The sequence below is a fragment of the Maniola hyperantus genome, chromosome 18, assembly GCF_902806685.2.
Source record: "Maniola hyperantus chromosome 18, iAphHyp1.2, whole genome shotgun sequence".
NCBI classification, from domain to species: domain Eukaryota; kingdom Metazoa; phylum Arthropoda; class Insecta; order Lepidoptera; family Nymphalidae; genus Maniola; species Maniola hyperantus.
This window is the reverse complement of record NC_048553.1, coordinates 6,644,039-6,666,814: the sequence shown is the minus strand read 5'-3', so window position 1 is coordinate 6,666,814 and position 22,776 is coordinate 6,644,039. Positions and strand designations below refer to the sequence as shown.

The window sequence follows — 22,776 nt, the reverse complement described above, 5'->3', positions numbered from 1 at the left end:
TCTTCTTTTGTAAGGAGTCTTCTTTTGATATAATCAATCGTTGAAATGGCTCATATTCAATTTATTCTCTTGTCTTAGTAGTTAACTATTCTAAACAATTCATGTTTGTCTGCGTATCCTATAATAAACTAGCTTCATTTTACTCTCTTCTCAATGAAAAATTCAGCAAGTGACAAACAGAAAGTGTAGACAATAATAGCCAATCTGAATTAATGATATTTTGAGTTATTTTTTTAAAGTTTTGAATTTTTTAAAAACACACGTTGCACTAGCAACAGTCGTTCACGTTATTTTCTCGTTACTTGGAGAAAATCTGATCAAAACCTCTTATAGATTCAAAAGCATTCAACTGTATCTCTCCTTGAGGCTTAAATCTATCTTCCAATTTGAAAAAGCAAAGCTCTCCCACGGGCGTCGTGTTGCTGATGAGCGCTTGAATCGCTGTTTTGCATGTCTCGCGTCAGAGAGGTGTTTATTACTAGAGGTGGTGATGCCCCGCAATCAAGAGTTTTTGAAAAGCGGGCGTGCTTTATGCTACTTGTAGCTTCTCTGCAGATTCTGCCTTACAAACCGGTGCTAGAAGCATAGCCTGTCTTTAAACTACTGCATGCAATAAATCATCATCATCTTCGTTGATCGTTGGATCTTGATCAACCCACCGCCGGCTCACTACAGAGCACGGGTCTCCTCTCAGAGTGAGAAGCGTTTTGGCCGTAGTCTACCACGCTGCCAAGTGCGGATTAGCAGACTTCACATACTTTTGAGAAGATATTATGAAGAACTCTCAGGCATGCAGGTTTCCTCATGATGTTTTCCTTCATCGTTAAAGCAAGTGATATTAATTTAATTACTTGATTGCACATAGATAACTACGAAAAGTTAGAGGTGCGTCCCAGGATCGAATCCCCAACCTCCGATTAGGAGGCGAATGACCTAGTAATGTCTAAGTCCTTTAGGACTAGGCTTTCACAACTATGAATGAAATACTTACTTTAAATTATCACTTTAAATAAGAACCTTAATATTTTACTATTCAATCAATTTGTGCTGGACATACTTTTTAGGTTTTCATACTGTGGTTTCAGAATGTGTATTAATATTGCCGCTATAACAAACAAATCATAAAAATTTTAAAATGCCCACCATGCAAATTAAAAAACTAAAAAGTACGTAGTGTTATCTTGTATGATGGTGCGGAATCCTTCACGCGCGAGTCCGACTCGCACTATTCCGGGTTTTTCCGGTGTTGAGCTAGTTTCATCCTCGTCACTCTTAACCACCGTCGTCCACGTGATTTTAAGTATCATCGTCGTTCTATTACGTTTTAAAATAAGGTTCCACACATTTTGACGTCTGTCTGCAGTCTGCATCTCTATAGTCGACAACTCAATGTCTGTTATCCCAGGCGACACGACTCCATCTCTTTCCAGCGCTGATACGCCGCGCTTTCATTTGCATTGTAAATTGTACGTTGTATCGACTGAATTAGAATCACGATTAAAGCCAAACTAACGACAATTAAAATACTAACTCACGCTCCTTTGAAACCCAGCCTGATAATTTGTGTTGCGAAAAAAGCGTTGAAACTTCCAGTCATGAGACTATTCTCAAGAAGTTTTAAAACATTTTTAATTTTATTTTATTCCATTACAAGTTAGCTCTTGACTGCGATTTCAACTGGTAAGTGATGATGCTGTCTAAGATTGTAGCGCGCTAATTTGAAAACGGTGTGGTAGTTTTTATTACACCCATGACCCATATACCAGTTTATCTGTTTGTACACGGCACATTAAAATGCTTGGCGACACAACTTTGCCAGTAGGGTGGTAACTAGCCAAGGCTGTTGCCTCCCACCAGACCAGACGAGAGATAATTTAGAAATTATAAATTCCCAAAGTGCCCCTGCCGGGAATCGTACCCGGAACATCCCAATATCACAGCTCGCCACTGCAACAGGAAGGTCATCGAAAAATCTTTGAAGTTATATCAGCAGACTTAGCACAATAAGTGCTGTAACACTTTTTGGTGGCTTTTAAAAATGTTTAGTCGATGCAAACGTGCGAGAAATTGTGGTCGCACTAATTATGTTTGAGCTGCAGCTATAAGTGTTCACATGCACAGAATATTTGCTACAAACTCTGAACTTCTTAGTAGGTTTTTTAATTATGGTTTGAACTTCATTTAGAAAATTTTACGAGGAAGGTTTATAAATAAATTCACATTAAACGCGGATATAAGTGCGGGTGAACGGCTAAAACGGTAGGTACAAAGTAAAAATTAGATAGGTAATATGTTTCAATGTTGGATTCAAAAAGAGAGTTACAAAACTGCTATCTGAGCAAAATAGTGCGACGCACATTTCGCGCGGTTTTTGCAATTGAAATGTTTGTCGATTGCCACACTGATTGTCCTTGGACTAGTTGGGTCAAAAAGACTTGTCGAACTTGTATTGCGTTTAGATTTTCAAGTCATGTTCACAGCCCAATATTTAATCTTGTAATAGGAAATACGCAGCGTTTAGAATACAACGTCATAATTAAACAGATATCGTATAAAGAACCCTTAAATTTCCAACGAAATTAAATCAACAGTACTTGCCTCGGGCGGAGCGTCACAAAGCTGCTTTATGAAGTTTGTACGAGTACGTTTCGTAGCGATAGAAGCCAGCCAGAGACACGCCCCGCAACTATACAATGATTGAACTTATTGTGACTAAAGAACTTTTTAGGAACGTCTGTTTTAGTTTTTTATTTATTGACACTTTATTGCACACAACACAAAGTAAACATTGAAAAAACACAATACAGGATCTTATTCTAATAGATGTAGCATGCAAAGGCGGCCTTATCGCTAAAGCGTTTTTGTTACGCATCGCCACGGCATTAGAGTACCTCTATTATTTAAGTGATCAAATAAGGAACGAGAAGATCTCTAAAAGTTAAACTGTAGCTACGAACACAGCTAAAGTGAAATCGTAGTAGGTACAGCACGCGGCAGAAAATAATGTACATCGGCATTTAGAATTACATTTTGGCTTTGTAGAGCAAACACACACACACACACACGCACTCACACACATACACATACACACGCCTACTTAATACTGTTATTCTAATAGCAAATAGCCAAAATCTAAATTTCGAAATCGATAGATCCGATGGAAGTCTGCGGTGCCCGTAATACAAGTTTTTCTAGTATGATTGCCAAAGCACTCCATCAGGTTTCAACATTTGTGTCTACCTAAATTAAAATGGTATGAATGATTCACTGTATTTGTCATGTTTACGAAATCGATGACGAGGATTAGCAAGACGGGATTTCTTAAATGCAAAATACTTTTTAGATTAATTATCTATTGCCAAAACGAACAAATCCAGCTCATCTGATGTTTATACGGATACATGTAGGCTTTTTAGCAAGGACGGGCAAGCCACGAGAAAAAATGGCGGAAAAACTTGGCGAAAGCGGAAAAAAGCGCTCGCAACATCAAGTTAATATCGTCGACGGCCTAAGATAAACGGGCGGAACACACTAACCCGATGTTTTGTGACTCATTACCCACAGATCGCTTCGAGAGTAAGACGTTGCAAGCCAAAATGACACCAATCGTAACAGTCTAAGATCAGAAATGGAAAATTTTCGCGTCAATGAACCGGATTTTATTATAAATCTCACCCGAGACAGCCACCATAAAGTCTCGAAGCTCTTTAATTCAGCTCATGGATTGCAAAGTTCCACAGTTGAATCGTTATAGCTCTATGAAAATGTTTTCTTTATAATTCAGCGATAACAGTTCCAGTTGGACGTTGAATGCATTTTAAATCGCCATTGTCAAGTTTTATGTACCAATAACCTTATTGGTTTCAAAGATTCATTAAATGGATAGAGTCAAAAGTTAAACATTCTTTCTTGAAAGTTGAAAGTCAAGTTTATAGCTTAACGGACACTGATTGTGAAGTTTTCGCATTGATTGTGATAGCTAAAATTTATTAAAAATCGTAAAAACTTTTATTTATATAAAAGGAAAAGCTGACCGACTGACTGACTGACTGACTGATCTATTAACGCACAGCCCAAACTACGGATCGAGCTGAAATTATGCACGCAGATAGCTACTATGACGTAGGCAATTAGGCATCCGCTAAGAAAGGATTTTTTTTAATTTAATCCCTAAGGGGGTAAATTAGGGGTTTGAAATGTGTGTAGTCCACGCAGACGAAGTCGCGGGCATTATGATAAAAGCTGAAGAAACTGGCTTTACGAAGGTGTATTTAAAAAACTGTTTAGTGTCGATGTTTCACAGTAAAAATAATTGAAACAAAACTAGAAGCGTGTAATTTGGATTTTTAATGGAAGAGGTAAAAAATATGTTATTTACTGCTTGGAAAAAAGAGACGTTACAATTTAGTTTCCATGTAAACATTAAATTAACTTAAATTATAGTCCAAAAATGCTTTATTTTGCTCTCCTTTGGTCCTTCTTACGCTTATTGCAGATGACCAAAGTCAGTTTTATTAAACTGAAACATAACACAGGGTACCTGTTCCAATAATATTTTCTCGCTGATTAAATCGCTATAACAATAATATTTTAACGCGTTTATACATCCCACAAAAGCTTCTCGTAGGTATAATTAATTCAGACACCGCTTCTTCTAGTAGGCCCTTTTTAAATAATAATTGGTCTCAAAACGCAATCATTTAAGTTAACTCTCTCATAAAAAAAGAAAATTCCTTGATGTATAATATTGACTCACAATCGTAATAATTTTTTGCATAATATTACGATAGACTCTACATTTAGATTTAAGTCTTCAGAGACTTACCATTTTTAGCAGCCATAGCCGTAGCAACGCCGAGGATCGCAGCGGACGCGATCAGCCGACCCAAAGCCAGCCGCATGATGATCACTGACTGACCATCACATCACATCCCGCAAGCTATCACGACACTCACGTCACTTATCACGAAGACATTGTTCGCGGCAGGTTATCACTTCTCGACATTATCTGTGCCACGGGGTTACGACAACTTGGAAGTTCTATGCAGATTACCAAATATCTTGTATGTTATTATTTTGAGTTATTATTTTTGTACCATCCTTATATAAAGGTATTTTTCAGGGATGTTGTTGCTGAGTGGAGTTTCAAGGCATCTGAAAAAGATAGACAAATAGGTTATTAACTCATTAAAGTTTAAATCATCATCGGTGCAAGGTTGCCTGTCCATTGGTATTCTACGGGACATATTTTGCTTTCACTTTCATATTCTTTTTATCTAAAAAAACTTTCTACTTTAAAGTATTTACATATCGGCGGCCTACTAAGTATTGAGCATGGGTCTGCTCTCAGAATCAAAAGGGTTTAGGCCTTAATCCACCACGCTGGCCTAGGGTGGATTAGCAGACTTCACAAACTTTCTGAAAATTATAGAGAGCTCTTCAGAGAATTATAGAGGGAGGGAGGGAAAAAGAGAGAGGTAAGTTACCTGACGATGTGTTCGTCCATCGTAAAATCAAGTGATATTTTAATTGCTTAAAATGCACACGGCTGGCTCCACAAAGTTACAGTGAGGGGCCTAGGATCAAAACATATGAAACCCCGAAGTTTTATCCACTTAAAGTATTATCGGTATGAAAACAATTTTCATGCTATAGTGGCTTGAACTTTTCCGTAAATTACACTTTTTTACACATTTATGTTCTTACTGATCAAACTTACAGCCCAAAGTTCGGACTATCGCTGTAGGTATATCTACTATAATATATCCTATCCAGTCCTAGGAACTTGTTCCATCGCCGACGAGCAACCAACTAGCTATCGACTATTATCTCACTCATGAAACGTACAATCGATGTATAAGTCCGCGATAGGTCGAGATGGCAATCGGGGTATGAGGCAGAGGGACGTCACCCACGCTTGCCCGCATCGGCTTAGCGTGGGTGCTGTGCGGGTTCGTTCCCCCCGATTGCCGTCTCGACCTGTCGCGTATTATACGATTCCGTGTCAATAAAAGAGATTTTTACAGTTGATTGATGACTGTGAACACTGAGAAGCAAGAACTATATCACTACTAGTTTGTCACAGCGACAATAGAGCTATCCTAGAAAAAATACTCACTCAGCGACGCTCTCTTGGTGGTCAAAATACTCGCGCAGTTTGTGCAGTAATAAAATGTACCTTAGTATGTCTCGTTGACCGGCGAAAGTAATCAGCAAAGTAATCAATCAATAACATAGCACACTCGCTCATAGCCCAGCGACAAAACTATCCCAACCACACACTCACTTCTCGTCGCTCGCTAACTCTCCTAGTTTCTAATTTTTAGCTCAGCTCGACTAACTAAAATATTAAAAAGTAATTATAAATTCCAATTTATAAGCGAAACGAGTTTCCGATTTGACATGACGCGGACGTAAATAGTGCATTGTCGATGTCGTACCCAAAATTCGAATTTCAATTCTCGATCGAACGTGCAGCGTATGCCTCAAATGAAAAGCGGTCTGATAGAATTGCAATTCGGAAATTCCAAATAGGAATATCAAATGTTGTATTTAATAACTAAACACACTCAATAAAACACTACTTAATTACGAAATGGTAAGGTTTAGAAATGGACATGTGGAAAATCCTAAGGAAAAATTAAATGAAAAGCCTTGTCTTTTCTACAGTTTTACAGTATTCCACAGTTCATTGAAAATTGCCATCGAGGTGGTGTTATTAAGTCCCTAAAAATCCTACAAATAAGTCTATCTATACTCCAGGAAGCAGATAATATTATAATAATTTACACTTTCAACTAAATATAAATAAACAAAGTTGAGACAACGATATTTTTGCACCGATCAAGGAAAATTTAGTATTTTATAAGCTTGTAGAAAACATAATGTAATCATATTCCACTTTTTTAGCTATTCTTTTTTTTTTTTTTTTTTTTTTTTTTTTTTTTTTTAATACAATAAAACTTAAAGCTAGCCTTATCTAATTACTATATAAATCATGACCGCGTGGAATGGTGCCAAGAATACTGGCTGCATTTCCGCGCTGGACAGCCAGGCTGATCCGCTGCGCAAAAAATGAGCCAGCCCTTCTGTCACCAGTTGAGGCTATTAATCGCGGTGAAATGTCTCGTAAAAAATTTTTAGCACTAAGACTCCATGGCCCCAGGGTCTCCACGGCAAATGGCACAAAAATGTAACTCTCTATAAGAGAGGCATACTTGCGCCGCTTGCCGTTTTCAGCTGTTTCTGCTGCGGCTCCCGGTCTTGATGCTGTCTTCCTGATATGACACGGGGCCAATGTGTCAACGCAAGTTGCGTCCCACATTAGCGCCCGTCCCCGTTCCCAGGGAACCAGCGTCAATCCATCAGGTCTCTTGCCATCATCCCGACTAATCCCTGCCGGCTCAATGAGCGCAGGAATATTTATGGTGGCAAGAGCTCTTTTAATTGTATCGTTAAGAGAGCCATGCCTAAACAGCCTACCGGAGCTCCTTTGGCAAGAGAGTCCGTGGATTCCAAATTTATCAACCTCTTTTCCACACGGACATCTGTGCTGATGGCACAGTGGTGTTCCCAATCTGAGACCTAGAGCCACACGAAAACTTTCGTTATCTAAAAGTGTGCCGAGATTTTTTGATGGCAAGGCATGCAGCCAATACCCAGATTCCTTTTCGGATAATGCTAGAAGCCTGGCACGATCTCTGTCACTTGTAAGATTTTGAACCAAATTCGTATGTGTCAGTTGAACCAATGGCAAATCCCAAAGTTTTTGTGTAGTACGTTCCTTCGGGATGTCGACATTGGGACATCTGACCTTCCAACTCTCTAGGGCCTCTGTGGCATAGGTCAATGATGAATTGGATTTGAGAATTTGAGAGCTAAGCTCTTTTATACTATGCACAGAGGACAGAAAAGCCGGAAGAGCTACACTGGAAATTTTCCTCACGCCGATGCCACCGTACTTGACCGGTAAAGTTGCTTGGTTCCAGGATTGCTCATCAAAAGTTAAATTTAGAATTTGTTCTAGTGTACTTTTAAGGGTGGCATCCATGTTATCGAGTAGTCCATGAAATTTCCAAATTGGGCTCGCGCGGAGAATGTAAATTAATTTAGGTACAAAAAGGCAATATTTTAGGATCGAAAATGCAATGTGAGAATTTAAAGTGCCCAATTTGTCGGTATTAGCCGAAAATGTTCTGACTTTTTGATCCAAGAGTGGTTGTATGGATTCATTATAAAGAGGAGCACCGAGAAGGCAAAGTGAACGTTTATCAAGTATTTTAATATTAGGTGAAATTTCATTGAATAATTCAGAGGCCAATAGAATTCTTTCTTGCGACAGTTTTTCTGTAAAAAACAATTCGCATTTCGAAAAATTAAGTTCTAAACCAATTTTCCCAAACTGTTGCTTAATATGATTAAGATCTTTTAGAACGTCATCCACGTTGCCCCCAATGGTTCCATCATCAAGATACCATATGTTAAATTTAGATGTTAAATTTGAGATATGGTTATGGATCCCTAAGCTGAACAGGGCCGGACCTAAAGGATCCCCCTGCTGAACGCCTACAGAAGACTTAATATCGCTATCTCCAAAGAATAATTTAGAAGCAGAGCTGTAACATTGCCAAACATATGGGTAAATTTCAGGAAGTTGCGTTGAGACTTCTGTCAGCAAAGTTGCCCTGTCCAAAGAATTAAAAGCATTCTTTACATCTACTTTCAGCAGTACCTCAACCTCGCCATTCGTTAAGAAAGTACGAGCCGAATGAACTGCTGCTTCACAACCTCCTTTACTGCCGAATCCAACTTGAATAGGTTGGAATTTATCCTTTAGGGTAGAGACTATGTGACTACACGCTAATTTTGACGCCAAACGGCGAAAAGTACAGCCAACAGCGATGGGACGGATGCCACCATCTTTCTTATTGAAAGCACAAAGCCTCGCGCCATAAAGGAATGGTAGAAAGGATGAATTTACCTCGCCAGATAACATGAAATTACATAGTCTGGTAATGTCGCTCAGTAGCGCCTTGCCGGCGTCCCCAGCAGTAACTCCCACAAGATCCTTAAGATGTTGTGGCGTTATGCCGTCCATGCCACCAGCAGAGCCACTAGAAAACGACATTATCGCAGCGTAAGTTTCTTCATCCTTTATCTGTAAATAAGAAGTGTTAGAAGGTGGATCTGGCAGCACAGAATCGGTATTTGGTAAGGGATGCTTGTCACGTAAGGCTTCCAGCGTTATATCATTGAATGGAGCCAGTGTATCACTAGAAAACAAAATGCGGGCGGCGTTTTTAAGATCCCCATCCATAACCTTGTTTTCCACAATTTTCTTCAAATTGTAATTTTGTGTTCGAAATGAGCAGTCAGGGATTGGAAAAACGCGATCAGCCAAACTATTTTTTTTTAATTTTGTACATAGCGACCCGATTTCTGACTTATTAACATAGAAATGTCTATATGCAAAAAAAAAGAGGTTTTGCCAATCTAAAAGTGAATTTGATAGCACATTTTGTATTGTATGTGATAAGGATCTAGCTAACGATATCCTAGCTCCTCGCGGAATGCGTTTTATTAATGGAATATTTTGACTGTATTTGGATAATAAAATTTCAAATGGTACCTGGTTATCGCTTCCTGATTGGGTTTGATCGCACATCAAATTTGGGCAAGTAAGAGGCCGTGTAGGCGGTCCGTGACAACGTGTGATGTGAATATTAAGGCCTTTGCGACCCTTAAACTGCCTGCCATCGCTACAGTGGGGGCATTCTAGGTATTCACCTTGAGAAGCACTGGGGTTCATACTTCGAAACACGTAAAAATAAAAACACTAAAACACTACACAATAGCGTCTATAAGCGCGCGGAGCCCCGACAGCGGCAACCAGGAGGCCTGCAGAGCAGGCGCTGCCCGTTGAGGCCCCTGAAACAAAAAGTGCTGTTAGTATCGCATATCAGGCGTGAAAATAATACCACGGGGTATTTCGCGAATAAGTGCCAATTTGATGCCAATATTATTCCAGAATAACCGAGCCAAATATTTAATAAATAAAAATTTTGAAACGAGCAAATTTTTCTCATTGACATCTCACTGACAACTCATCTTTATTATATTCTTATATTCAAAAATAGATCTTTAATGTACTCATGATGTAAAATACCAAACCCTCTATTGGATTAGAGCCAAACCAGCATCTAAAACTCTAGCGCTATAGAAAAGCTTCAAGAACTCTTTTATAGGTTCAAATAAGGCTTGGATAGAGGTTTTAACCATTACCTAATTATACTATTTTAGATTTAACGAATAATACAAAAAAAAATCATTATCCTCCTTAAAAAAAGTGTTCGTTAAGTGCATCATTATTAAATCGGTACTTACCTTAGAGAAATAAAGCTGGTTATTTATAAAGAGGATTTTCATTGTCTTTTAATTAAATTTTTGTATGGAGATTCAGATCTGATTCGTTCATAATCTCTGTATCAATTTTCTTTTTGTAACAAATTTCATAATAAGGGCCTTAATCTGACGTGCCTGGGAAATTCCACTTTCCGTCCATTACTTTACATTTCGGACGTAATTGTATTATCTACGTTCCATTTACTTTCCTTAATCATTCTTTTTAATATTAAGTTTTAGGTAACAATTATATTTTTTCGAGTAAACTTTTCCTTTGGTCAAAACTTTTGTCTGACCCGATTTTTTTTTTGCTTTGCGCTACTTTCTTGCTGCTCTTTAATATTACTTACTTCTTTGTTTTACGTTTCTGATGAAAAATTCCTTTTTCTACGATGTCTCGCTAGGGTGCAGCGTCCTCGAGGCAAATGGGATCGTACCTAGTTACGAATATAAACAACTATTTGTGGTGACAGAAAGTGGAGAGCGCAATCACTTTTACGTTGGCGCAATACTAGTTGTGGACTCTTTGAAAGATCTATAACAAGATGGTGGTCACGACTTTAAACACGTGGATATAAGTTTTTGAAAATCCCGAGTTAATCCTTTGATTTTCTGAGATAAAAAATAGCCAATGTCCTTCTCCAGAAAGCTCTGTATCAAATAGAGGATATGCAAGACTTCATCCACATAGATCTTCATCTTCAACAATTTTGTACTAATTCTATGATTTTCCAGAAAAAAAACCTAACAAGAATCGGTAAAATCTGTTAAACGGATGGGCCATGAGAAGCTAGCAGACAGACAGGCACACTTTCGCATTTATAATATTAGTATGGATAAACTGAGTGACTGACATATAGACATACCTAAAGATTAGATTAAACGGTTAAATATACATAATTATTATAAACTAGAGACTTTACATGTAGGTTTAACTAAGATAAGATTTTAAGAAGAAATTCCATCGAAGCGAAACCTTTGTGGGTCAGCTGGTGTGAAATAATCGAATTACGCCAATATTGTTAAACTTTTCTAATAAATAACCACAATACATTTTCTTACCGATACCATTTTGACCAATAATGGGGTGTCATAACAGCCATACCGTATTAATGAATCGGCGAGGTCGTACGTTTAAATTATGACCATCATTAAAACATAATTCAAGACTCGGTTCAGGAGCGTCGATAAAAGCTTTGTTTTGTAAAGAGGTTTAATAAGGGTTATTAATGGGGGATGATGGGGAGCTTGTTTACGGATAATGGGTAGATTTTATAGAATCTTTGTTTTGGAAAATGAGATGATGGGATGAAATAGTATCAATATTTTAAACTTAAATATTATACTCCCTACTACTTAAAGTTTACATTACCCCTAATGTAGTATCAGGATTATGGAGTTAGAATCCGGATTTATGATAAAATTGGATTGTCATGAATATGAAATTCGTATAATATAATGAAGTTCTCCATTGCTGTGTTTTGTAGTGAAGTTGAGAAGACATTTTGTGTTATATTATATAGGTTCCACACGCATGCACACACACACACACACACACACACACACACACATATATGTGTGTTTGGAACCTATATAATATCCTACACACCCAGAGAGAGACTCAAACACTACGCACTTTATTTTAAACACGAATAGATAGGTACGTGTTCTTCATAGTATTATTACGGGCGAAATGTAATTTTATTTTGTCGATTTTCAGACTTTGCGATAATAAAAGCCTATACAACCGCTCACACAGATTACATTGCGGTTCACTGAGTATATTTGAAAACAGTGCGGCTCCAATTTTTGCTGAAATTTTCATCAGCCGCAATCCCATGTGATGTTGATGGAAACGTTCTGGTATATTGGAATCGAATTCCGATAAGTAAAAAATTACTCAATTAAATTTAAAGCGCACAGGGTGGCGCGAGCTAGTTGTGACAGATTAATTTTATATCAATTAATTATTTAATTTATTTAATCCACGCAGGCTTGTTTCGATAACTACGCGTAGACTGACCACTAAGCTTATGAATCCATAATAATATTATAAATGCGAAAGTGTGTCTGTCTGTCTGTCTGTCTGCTAGCTTTTCACGGCTCAACCATTCAACAGATTTTGACGAAATTTGGTACAGAGATAGTTTGCATCCCGGGGAAGGACATAGGCTACTTTTCATCCCGGAAAATTGAAGAGTTCCCACAGGATTTTTAAAAACCTAAATCCACGCGTACGAAGTCGCGGACATCAGCTAGTATAATAATAATTGTAGGTAAGTATTTGAGAAAAGGCATAAAAGGCGACATGAAGAACGCATTTTCAATGTATTTATCGAAAAGATTTGAGAGAGACGAAAGAAGATGCATTTTCTATTCTAGTCGGTCCAGTGGATTCAATTTTAAAAATTACCGTGGAAACTTTGGTTTTGCGAAAAAAATATTTTATGTTTGCCTCCCGTATGCGAACTATCTCTGTGCCTATCAAAATCGGTTTAGCTGTTGAGCTTTATAAAGGTATAACAGTCGTATAGACAGACAGACACATCTTCGTACTTATAATAGGTGTCAGTATGGATACATATTATTATTTATCTTTTCCTAAATGCTTCAGTACCTGTTTCTGTAGTTCTGGTCAACGTGAATTGCACCAGAATCTTTTGATTTTTGTATGAAAATATACTTACGTGTTGCCACAAAGACGTCTTATTTCACTAGTCATTGTTTCGTTTTACAAAAAGTAGAGCACAAGTTATTTTGACTTTTGGTCCCAAGTAACGATCTTCACCAAATTTATATGGGACCACCTCTAAAGTATACCCTTTCAAACAAAAAAAGAATTTTAAAAAACGGTCCAGGAGTCTTCGAGTAATCGGGTAACATACATAAAAAATAAAAATAAAAAGATTCCGACGAATTGAGAACCTCCTCCTTTTTTGAAGTCGGTTAAAAATGAGTCAAATGCATTTTAATTAAGAGCAAGGTTGTATTTAGAATTGCTATAAGATTTAAGCATATATTCCCAAACATACTTAGCTCAAATTAAAATCTAGTGCTCCCCACGTCCTGCAATGTAAAACCCGCGGTCAAAGCGTCACCACATTTTCGAAACAGTGTACCTACTCTCAAAGGAACGTTCCAGAAGCTCTTCCATTATGCAAGAGCCCTTGATACAGGTTTGGCTGTAATCTAACAAAGATTTTGGTAATTTACATCTCGAGCACTTAAAGTCTTTTAAAATTAAAACGGAATCAAGAGGCAAAATTACTCGATTTATTCTTGTTAATGTTAATTGGGTATGAAAATTAATTGTAGATGAAACAGAAGAAAGCTTGAGGTCAGCGCGGCGCAGTGTCCACTGTTCAACATAGCTCCTAGGAGTAAAAAACTAGGTATAGAAAATACCTAAAAGGTTATTAAAAACAGCAGTTCAAACATTTTTCATGGTATTGACACAGCTTATTTTAAAAGTTGTCCTAATGGAATGTTGTCGGTACCCCACTGATATATTTTAGCCTATCTAAAAGAGTTTATTCAAAAAGGATTCCCAAATTTACTCCACACACACACACGCACACGACACACACACACACACACATGCACACGCGCTTATTATGTTTATGTTATATTTGTTGTTGTACCAAATTGATCATATCTTACTTTAAAAGTGTCCGTCGTCGAAAGGAGAATAATAACTGCGGTTAAAGCCGTAACCATCTGTGAAACCGGAACTGAGAAATTGTACCTTTACGCTTCGTTACATCACAATATTGGTTCATTGTCAGTTAGGACTGTGCTTAGTTAGTTCAGCTTTAAGTACTAATATAGTGGCTCTACCTACCTGTATATAATCCAAATACCTGTATATATCCATACTTAACGCGATTGTGACAAATAGTCGACCCCGTCATTGTACACACACACTAAGAGCACGCACTCATCCGGTCCGATTCCGTGAAAATACGGAAAATAAAAAAACTCGGACCGATCCAAGATATTCAAGTGACACCTTTGGCATGTTTTCGTCTGTCATTCCTATGCAGAGCTTACAGAGAGGGAGAGAGAAAGCCAGCGCGTAAAAGACCTCCGTTATTTTATAAAAGCTGAAAGTTTATCTGCGTATTGTCCCCAACACTGGGACGAACGTTTGTTTGAATGTTTGTTTGGTTCATGGTGGCTTTGGGAGATACTTTATACTTCGACGTCAGACTTTTTACACCTTTATTACCTACTAGATGATGCCCGCGACTTCGTCCGCGTGGATTTAGGTTTTTAAAATCCCGTAAGAACTCTTCAATTTTCCGGGATAAAAAGTAGCCTATGTCCTTCCCCGGGATATAAGCTAACTCTGTACCAAATTTCATCCAAATAGGTTGAACGGTTGGGCCGTAAAAAGCTAGCAGACTGACAGACTGACAGACAGACAGACAGACAGACACACTTTCGTATTTATAATATTAGTATGGATTATCTCCCAAAGCCACCATGAACCAAATAAACACACGCATAAAACAAGTAGTCACACGTCAACTATTCATGCATAGTATATCGTTTAAACGTTTTTCTTTCTTTTTTTAAAAAGTATTTTCGCAATTTAGAATCGATCACTTGGTCAAATTTCACAGCAGATTCGTCTGTTTCAAGAAGATCGGCCCCATTCAGTAGAACGATCGCGTCAGTCTTCTCGTGGAACATCATTGTTGATGAAATTCTGTTAAATTGTGCCAGATTTACTGGAAATGTTGACTCGATATTTTCTGTTGAATCCTTTGTGAGTTACGAATTAAGCCTTTTGATTTTGAAGCAGGCATCGTTAGTACAGTGCCGTTTCAAGTTTCAGAGTAAATTACGTCGGAGTAGTCTAGGCTCTAGTTGCTATACCTTAAAGTATTGTAAGATATTTTTGAACAGCCTATGTATACATTATGTGTATAAAAATTATTCTTGACACAAAACAGTTATTTATTGTAGAAGTATCTGACTGTTATGGAATTAATAGATTAAATTTAAAATTAATGATGATAATGAAAATCGTTTTTAACTAGGTAGTTTATTATTCATAGATATCTCCATGAAATTCATTCGAAATTAACTGACCAAATTTTCCAATATTATCATCTGAACATCAAAAATATTATAATTATGAAATAATAGAGCTTATGGATTCAAAAAACAGATGACTTATAACATTACGTCTTTATGAGTCGTTATACTATTAAGCCGTTAGATAACTAAACAATCTGTTTTAAGACGAAATAAGGCTGACATACATAAATGTAAAAGCCTGTTAATAAAAGATTAAAAAAAAAAAAAAAAAAAAGACGAAATATGACTATACCTACTTAATATCTTAAGATAAATCTCATGATAGCAGGATACATTGCGAGTAATGATGCTGGTTCCCAAACAAATGTGACATCACGTATCATCGCAGAAGACGTCGAAAGGCGAATGTCAACATCCTAAGGAAATTGTGTTCCCTTCCTCACATTTACATCTTCGTAATTGATAATCCATATCTGTTTGCGTTTCAGAATATTAAGAAGGCTCTGGAAAAATATAAATGAGCTAAGACGGGACGAAGTTTTATATACACGGTGAAGTTTTAGTGGTTGTCTTCCCGCGGCAGAACGATTTGTCCTCAGTGCAGTGGTAACTAGCCACGGCCGAAGCCTTCCACCACACCAGACCAGAAATTTAGAAATTATAAAATTTCCAAACCCGGGAATCGAATCTGGGACCTCCCACTAACAAGACCACAGCGCTTACCGCTGCGCCAGGGAGGTCGTCAAAAATTTAGATTAGTCTTATTTTAGCTCTGTCAACCAATACTGTTAACATTTTAAATGTGGAAATGACAGATGTTCGAAAACGCTGCTTATTTCAAATGCAAGCCTACCTAATGTACCGAAGAATAATGATAATATGCAAATTTATAAAATATGTAGAAAAAACAACGTTATCATAGGTACAACCTACCTTCTGATTCACAGCTGTATGACCCGGGAAAATTAGCTCCAAAATTACCTAGCTCACACAAACCAATTAACCGAGCGTACTGTCAACTGCAAATCCGACGTCAAAAACACTATGGGAAATGCGAAATATTATTAAAACTTTGTACAGCATTGTAAATTATATTAAATTTAAAATCTCCATATTATAATGTGAATTTAAAATAACGATAGGGTAGTAAGTCTCTTTCGTAACCACGCCTGTTATTCAAGTAACTTTAAAACGTACTGTTATAAATTTATAATTAATATCACTATTTAAGTAATCTGTAAAAAATGTAATCCTATTTGGCCTTATTTTCAGTCTGTTATTATGTAAAATTATATTGTATGTATCGCTGTTGATTGCAAATAAACGAATAAAAAATAATAATAATAAAAAATAGTTTTCTCCTTATTTTTCTTTCACCGATGATTGTACAACCTATAGTACGCGACAGGTCATACTCCGATTGTCATCTCGACCTGTCGTGGACTATAGATACGGTTTATTTCGTTTGTCCATTCCAAAACAGTCACCCTAAGATGTGTACTCAGATACATGTGTCCGTCTATCCAACAAGAAAATTAATATTCACCGTCCAGGGTAGTAAGTCTCTTTCGTAACCACGCCTGTCATTCAAGTAACTTTAAAATGGGCTGTTAATAAATGTTATGTAAATCCTCAAACTTTTTTTTTCTGTTAATGTGCTTTTATTACCATCGAATATACAAAGAACTATTTTTTATATAATAAGTACATTACCATAAGAATAGTACAGGTTGCTGTTAATTAATTTACCCCTTTATTAACGAGTTTACTAAATTGCGTCAGCAAACCGAATACAAACACAAGCGAAATGGAAAACATTTTCGTACATCATTATTTGACTGAATAAAATTACAATCATTAATAAGTAAACCATATGCGGAAAATTTGATTAATGACGTTCGGGCGACGTATTTAATGATGCTTTATTTGTGTCGGCAAATAAAACTGTGATGTGCAATTATGATAATTATACGTTGGAGCTTATGGCGCATGGAAAATAAAAATCTATGAGTACAATCTCGTTATGATTTTTATCAACCTACTTCATATAGCTATACAAGGTGTTTGGTGATGTCCGTAGCATTTCAGAAAACAGAATAGGACCGATAGGTATATTATGTAGATGTACCAAAAAAATACTGAGCTTCGTAGCGTGATAATGATAATAAATAAATAAATAATAATAATAATAATAATAATGGGAGACATGAGACATTAAGAATTTGTTAAAACTCCACAAAACCCAGCAAAAATCTTTTATTCTCTGCTTTTTGCCAACAGGTCAACGGCGAAATTGATAAAATCTTATGGATTGACTACGAGAAGGCATGTGAATCAGTTTCTTATTCATATGCTTTTACATTATAATCAAAATAATATTATTATCATGCAAAACATAATATGAATGTGAAAGCATACCCACTATACTGCAGCATTGATTGCTGCGATTAAGTGTTGTTGGAGGAGTTCCATCATTTCTGAAGATCTACATCAGATTTTCTCCAAATTAAATGAAGTTAAGCAGACATAAAAAATGAACTATCAAAATCGTTACAGTTTTGACTTTTGAGTTTTTCTCTTTGTCTTTCATACCTTAATGTCATTGTTTTGAGCTGGAAATTTACTTGCAGGTAGCTAACCTTAAGGTTAATTTAATTGTCATGCACGAAAACTACAAATTTAATTGTTCTTGCTCCTGCTCCTGTTGACTACGGCAAAGTTTATAGCTTAATATTCGACTCTAGTCTCTATCCTCCACTAACTTGGCCTGACGTCACTGGGAAATTATGTTAGAAATTGCACAGCAAATAACAGCTTAACTATCGCACACGGAGTTCCTAATTGTCCTGAATAATCTAACATCATGCACCTTGTTTAACTTGCGAATCGAAAGTCTACTGTGTAACGAACTAGATGTTCAGATTTACACTTTTATTAACTGCAATTAAGGCTCATTTTCACTAAAAGACCAAATCAATTTGACCAAAAGCTTAATCTAAATAAATAAATTGAAAAGATGACTGACTGACTAATTGACTGATCTATCAACGCACAGCTGAAACTACTGGACGGATTGGGCTGAAATTTGGCATGCAGATAGCTATTATGACGTAGACATCTGCTAAGAAGGGATTTTTGAGAATTCAACCCCTAAGGGAGTAAAATAGGGGGTTGAAATTCTTGAAGTCCACGCGGACGAAGTCGCGAGAATAAGATAGTTCGCTATATTATAAGCCGCCGCTAATAAAAATATTAGTAGTAGTAGGCACATACATTGTATGATTAAGGGTGGTATAGAGAAATTGTTCATGGGCATCTACCATGAACTTAATTGGGCTATCGATTTTAAAACTACAGTAGCACGTAACATTAAACTTTAACTGTTATAATTCTGAAAAGTGCGGTTAATAGCGGAGAACTCGTTACAGCTCATTTACATTGCGGACACTATTTAATCAGCGCTAGTGAATGCACAACATTCATTCTTATTCGTATTTATCACGCATATAATTATTAACAATGTTTGTGAGGTTAAAATAAACATGCCACGTGATAATTGCACTGATCTGACTACTTTAATGACGAAAGCTGAAATCTCGTCAAAATTACTGACTTTGTTTTTAATATTTTATGCCTATATGAAATCATTACGTAGAAATCACCACTCAAATCTTCTAAAACATGTACGTTTCACTCTGACACCAGACCATCCTCAGGAGGTATAGTTGATGGTGTGTATATCTTGCTTTTGCTACCTCTTTAGTACTGGGAGTGCGGGCGGTGCATATCGCATCGCGTTGTGCCATACAGATTTGTATGTTTTGGCGGATTATAGCGAATAAGCTTGTGGTTCCGTGGATCATCATGGATTTCCACAATATAACACCTGCTTCTACCCAACATAAAATTAAATAACATCATAACAGCGTATAAGGAGATGGTTATATTATAGAGCCTTTTACAGTTTTAGGCGAAACGCTGGCCAAACATGCCAATTGTCAACCTAAATTTAAATTAAGTGCAATCTAAAATATAATATGAAATTGAAATCTAATTCGAAATTGAATTTAGATCATATTTTGGTAAAACGTAGCGTAATTTATTGAGCTTGTTTTTAGTTTTAAATGCAATTGTTACAAATACGACCAGTATACAATTTCTAACCATGTTTTTTGTTGAAAATAATTGAAACTCAGTATGTTATTTCGTTTTAATCACTATTATAATTATATTCCAATGTTTAGACAAAATATTGGAACAAAGTAAACTGATTATGGAGCAACGTTTTCAATCTGTTGAAAATAAATAATTAGCAGCTTAATTGAGTTAAGGTGTAGTCTGTAATAAAACATCGTTTTCTTCACTAAAAAGCGTGTAACAAAGTCGCAAGACAGGCACCTGCTAATTTATATGTAAAGAAGAAGATTATTAATAAGATGAGTACCTTGAATAATTTATTTTATAAAAGCGTGTAAAGTAAAAGTAGTAAGTATGAAAGGAGGACTGTAGGGAAAGATTTTAAATTTATAAATAACGCTATAGCTAGGTAGGTAGGTACGTTTTCATGAATATGTAGAGTTTTACGTTGACTGAATTCATCACTTCCTATATTATTATGAATACGAAAGTGTGTTTGTTTGTTGGTTTATCTTTCAATCACGCTGCAACAGAGCAACGGCGGGGTGATTACGTAAAACGTTGCAGTAGCGACAGCAACGCGACAGCAGTAGCAAGCAGACAGTTTATTTGCTCTCTTCTTCTTCTTCTTATTTTGCTTTGTGGCTATTGCTGTCTCTCTCTAGCCGGGCGTTTGACATGACAGCAATGATCGCAAGATTTACGCCTGTCGCAAGCTTGTCGCGAGATACGTAATCACCCCGCGGGTCAACTTGATTTTTTGCATGGATATACCTACCTAATTAAAGACCCAGATCTTAGAGTATAAGCTACATTTTATCTCGGAAAACGGTCTTTTACCGAAGTTCAGCACGGATACCTATAGTTAAAGATCTGGAGAGTGATAAAAACTATTTTTTTCCAGCGCGGAAATGCAGCCAAGTATTCTTGGCACCATTCGACGCGGGCATGATAATGCTAGCTTTAAGTTTTATTGTAATATTTTCATTTAATCCCAGAAATACAATCAGTATCCACGGAATTTTAAAAAAACATTAATTCATGTATGGACATGGATTTATGTTTTGTTTGCAGTTTGTACGAAGTCGCAAGCACCCTCTGGTTTTTTGATACATTGTAACATTGCTTACAGTCAGTTGCGATCAGTATTGATAATTAATTTGACATGACATTTTTTCTGTTTTTTTTTTTCAAATTGCTTGATAGACTTGCGCTTGACGACAATCATGTTTAAAAGAGCAATGATGAGGTCTAATTTGGAGCGCACTTGCCTAGAAGATGCCTATTCACTTTTGTATTGAAATTTGAAGGTATTTACTTAGGTTATACGTGGCAGGAAACGTCGGAAAGGCATTCCACACCATAGCGGCTCGTATCGTAAATCCTTATAAATCTATTATGTAGGTACTACTTATCATCATCATTTTCATCAACCGATCCACTGCTGGACATAGGGCCGCCTGGATCCAGCGGTTCCCTGCGACTCGTCTGATGTCCACCTAGTGGGGGGTCTTCCAACACTGCGTGTTCCGGTGCGAGGTCACCATTCTAGCACCTTGGGACCCCAATGCCTTTCGGTTCTACGAACTATGTGCCCTGCCCATTGACATTTCAGCTTCGCAACCCGTTGAGCTATACCGGTTTCTCCAGTTCTCCTATGGATCTCCTCATTTCTGATTTGATCACGTAGATAAACTCCAAGCATAGCTCTCTCCCGCTGAGTGACTCTGAGCTTTATTATGAGGCCCATAGTTAACGACTATGTCTCGGATCCATATGTCATCACTGGCAAGGCAATACTGTTCGACTGTACTACTTAGTTTTTGCTAAATCACTAGAATGAAAGCCATATTTAGCTTTAGTTTTAAGTTTGCGTAATAATTATCACCACTATATTATCTTACAAATCTAACACCATACCAGACCATCAATAAGAGTAATTTATTAACTATTTTGAATAAATCATTTGACTTTGACTTTATTTAATACCAACGCCAATTTTCCGTGCTATTATCGCAATTGCAGCCCATTTACATTTCAATTACCCTTTATTCTTAGCCATAAAGTTTAAATTCAATCGCAATGACCCTAACTGCAGCTATAGTGGTAATGTGCCACTTGCCAATGTCAATTGCTAATGCCAATTGCAATGGGAGTTGGAAATGGCTCTTGAACTTTTAGTCCTTATTGAGTACCTCATAGGAGTCAAATGTAAAATTTAATGCAATTACAATACAAGAGTATAGAAATTAACGTCATGTTTGTTAATCGACCTCTCATACCTATGCAATGGCTTTTACTACTTTTTATTATATAATTTCTCACAAGGTAGGCTATTTTGATCTGTATCAGATTTTCCTTTTCTACATATAGATTTTTAAAAGTAGCTGTGGGCTGGACGTTCCTTGTTTTACTACCTACTACTTTATTTTTATTCCAATAAAAATATATATATTTTTAATAGTGATAGCGAGCAAACGAGCAGGCGGGTCTTACCGCCGCCCATAAACATTTGCAGCACCAGAGGAACCGCCGACGCGTTGCCGGCCTTTTAGGAATTTGTAGGTCCGCCCCTTGAATAACCCCATATTGTAATCTAGTGGGAACACCGCCGATGGGAGTTGGTTCCACAATTTGCATGTGCGTGGAAAGAAGGTTAATCAAAGAACAAAATTGAATTGGGAGAAAAAAAAATTAGATCTGAAAAAGAAATAATTTAAATAGAAAAATTACATTGCTAATTATTTTTTTTATATTTAAATTAACATTATATTATTTTTCTAGACTTAGTAGGTACTTGACTTTACCAATTAGTCAAAAAGTCTGTATCATTAAATGTTTCTGCATGGAATCCCTCTCCTAATTGGTGATGCAAGGAAACTGGCCACAGTACAATATTACAATCACTAAAGACATTAAAAGTGTAAAGTAAACTCCCTTTGCCCCTTAACTTTTGTATCAAAGTGGTTTCATTTCAATGGTAGACAACTTTGTGAAAGACTTCAAGGTGTAGCGCTTATTTCTGCCCTTTAAACAAGTTTTGAGTTTGACTCTTTTTTTTAAATAAACGAGCGACTGAACGTGCAGGTTGGTCACCTGACGTTAAGTGATTACCGCCTCCCATCAACATTTGCAGTACCAAGGAACCACCAATGCGTTGCCAGCCTTTCAGGAATTTTTTGGGCGATCCCT

The 22,776-nt window shown here is 36.9% G+C and overlaps 1 protein-coding gene across 1 annotated transcript in view; it reads right to left on the bottom strand.

The window, feature by feature from the left end:
• The window catches only part of side-VII (sidestep VII), a 321,489-nt gene that overhangs the window by 243,003 nt on the left and 55,710 nt on the right, over positions 1-22,776 (bottom strand). Inside the window, exon 2 of the mRNA XM_034977882.2 lies at positions 4,826-5,154. Within this exon, the coding sequence (XP_034833773.1) occupies positions 4,826-4,901 (76 nt within the window). The 5' untranslated portion in view covers positions 4,902-5,154. The remainder of the gene's footprint in view (positions 1-4,825; positions 5,155-22,776) is intronic.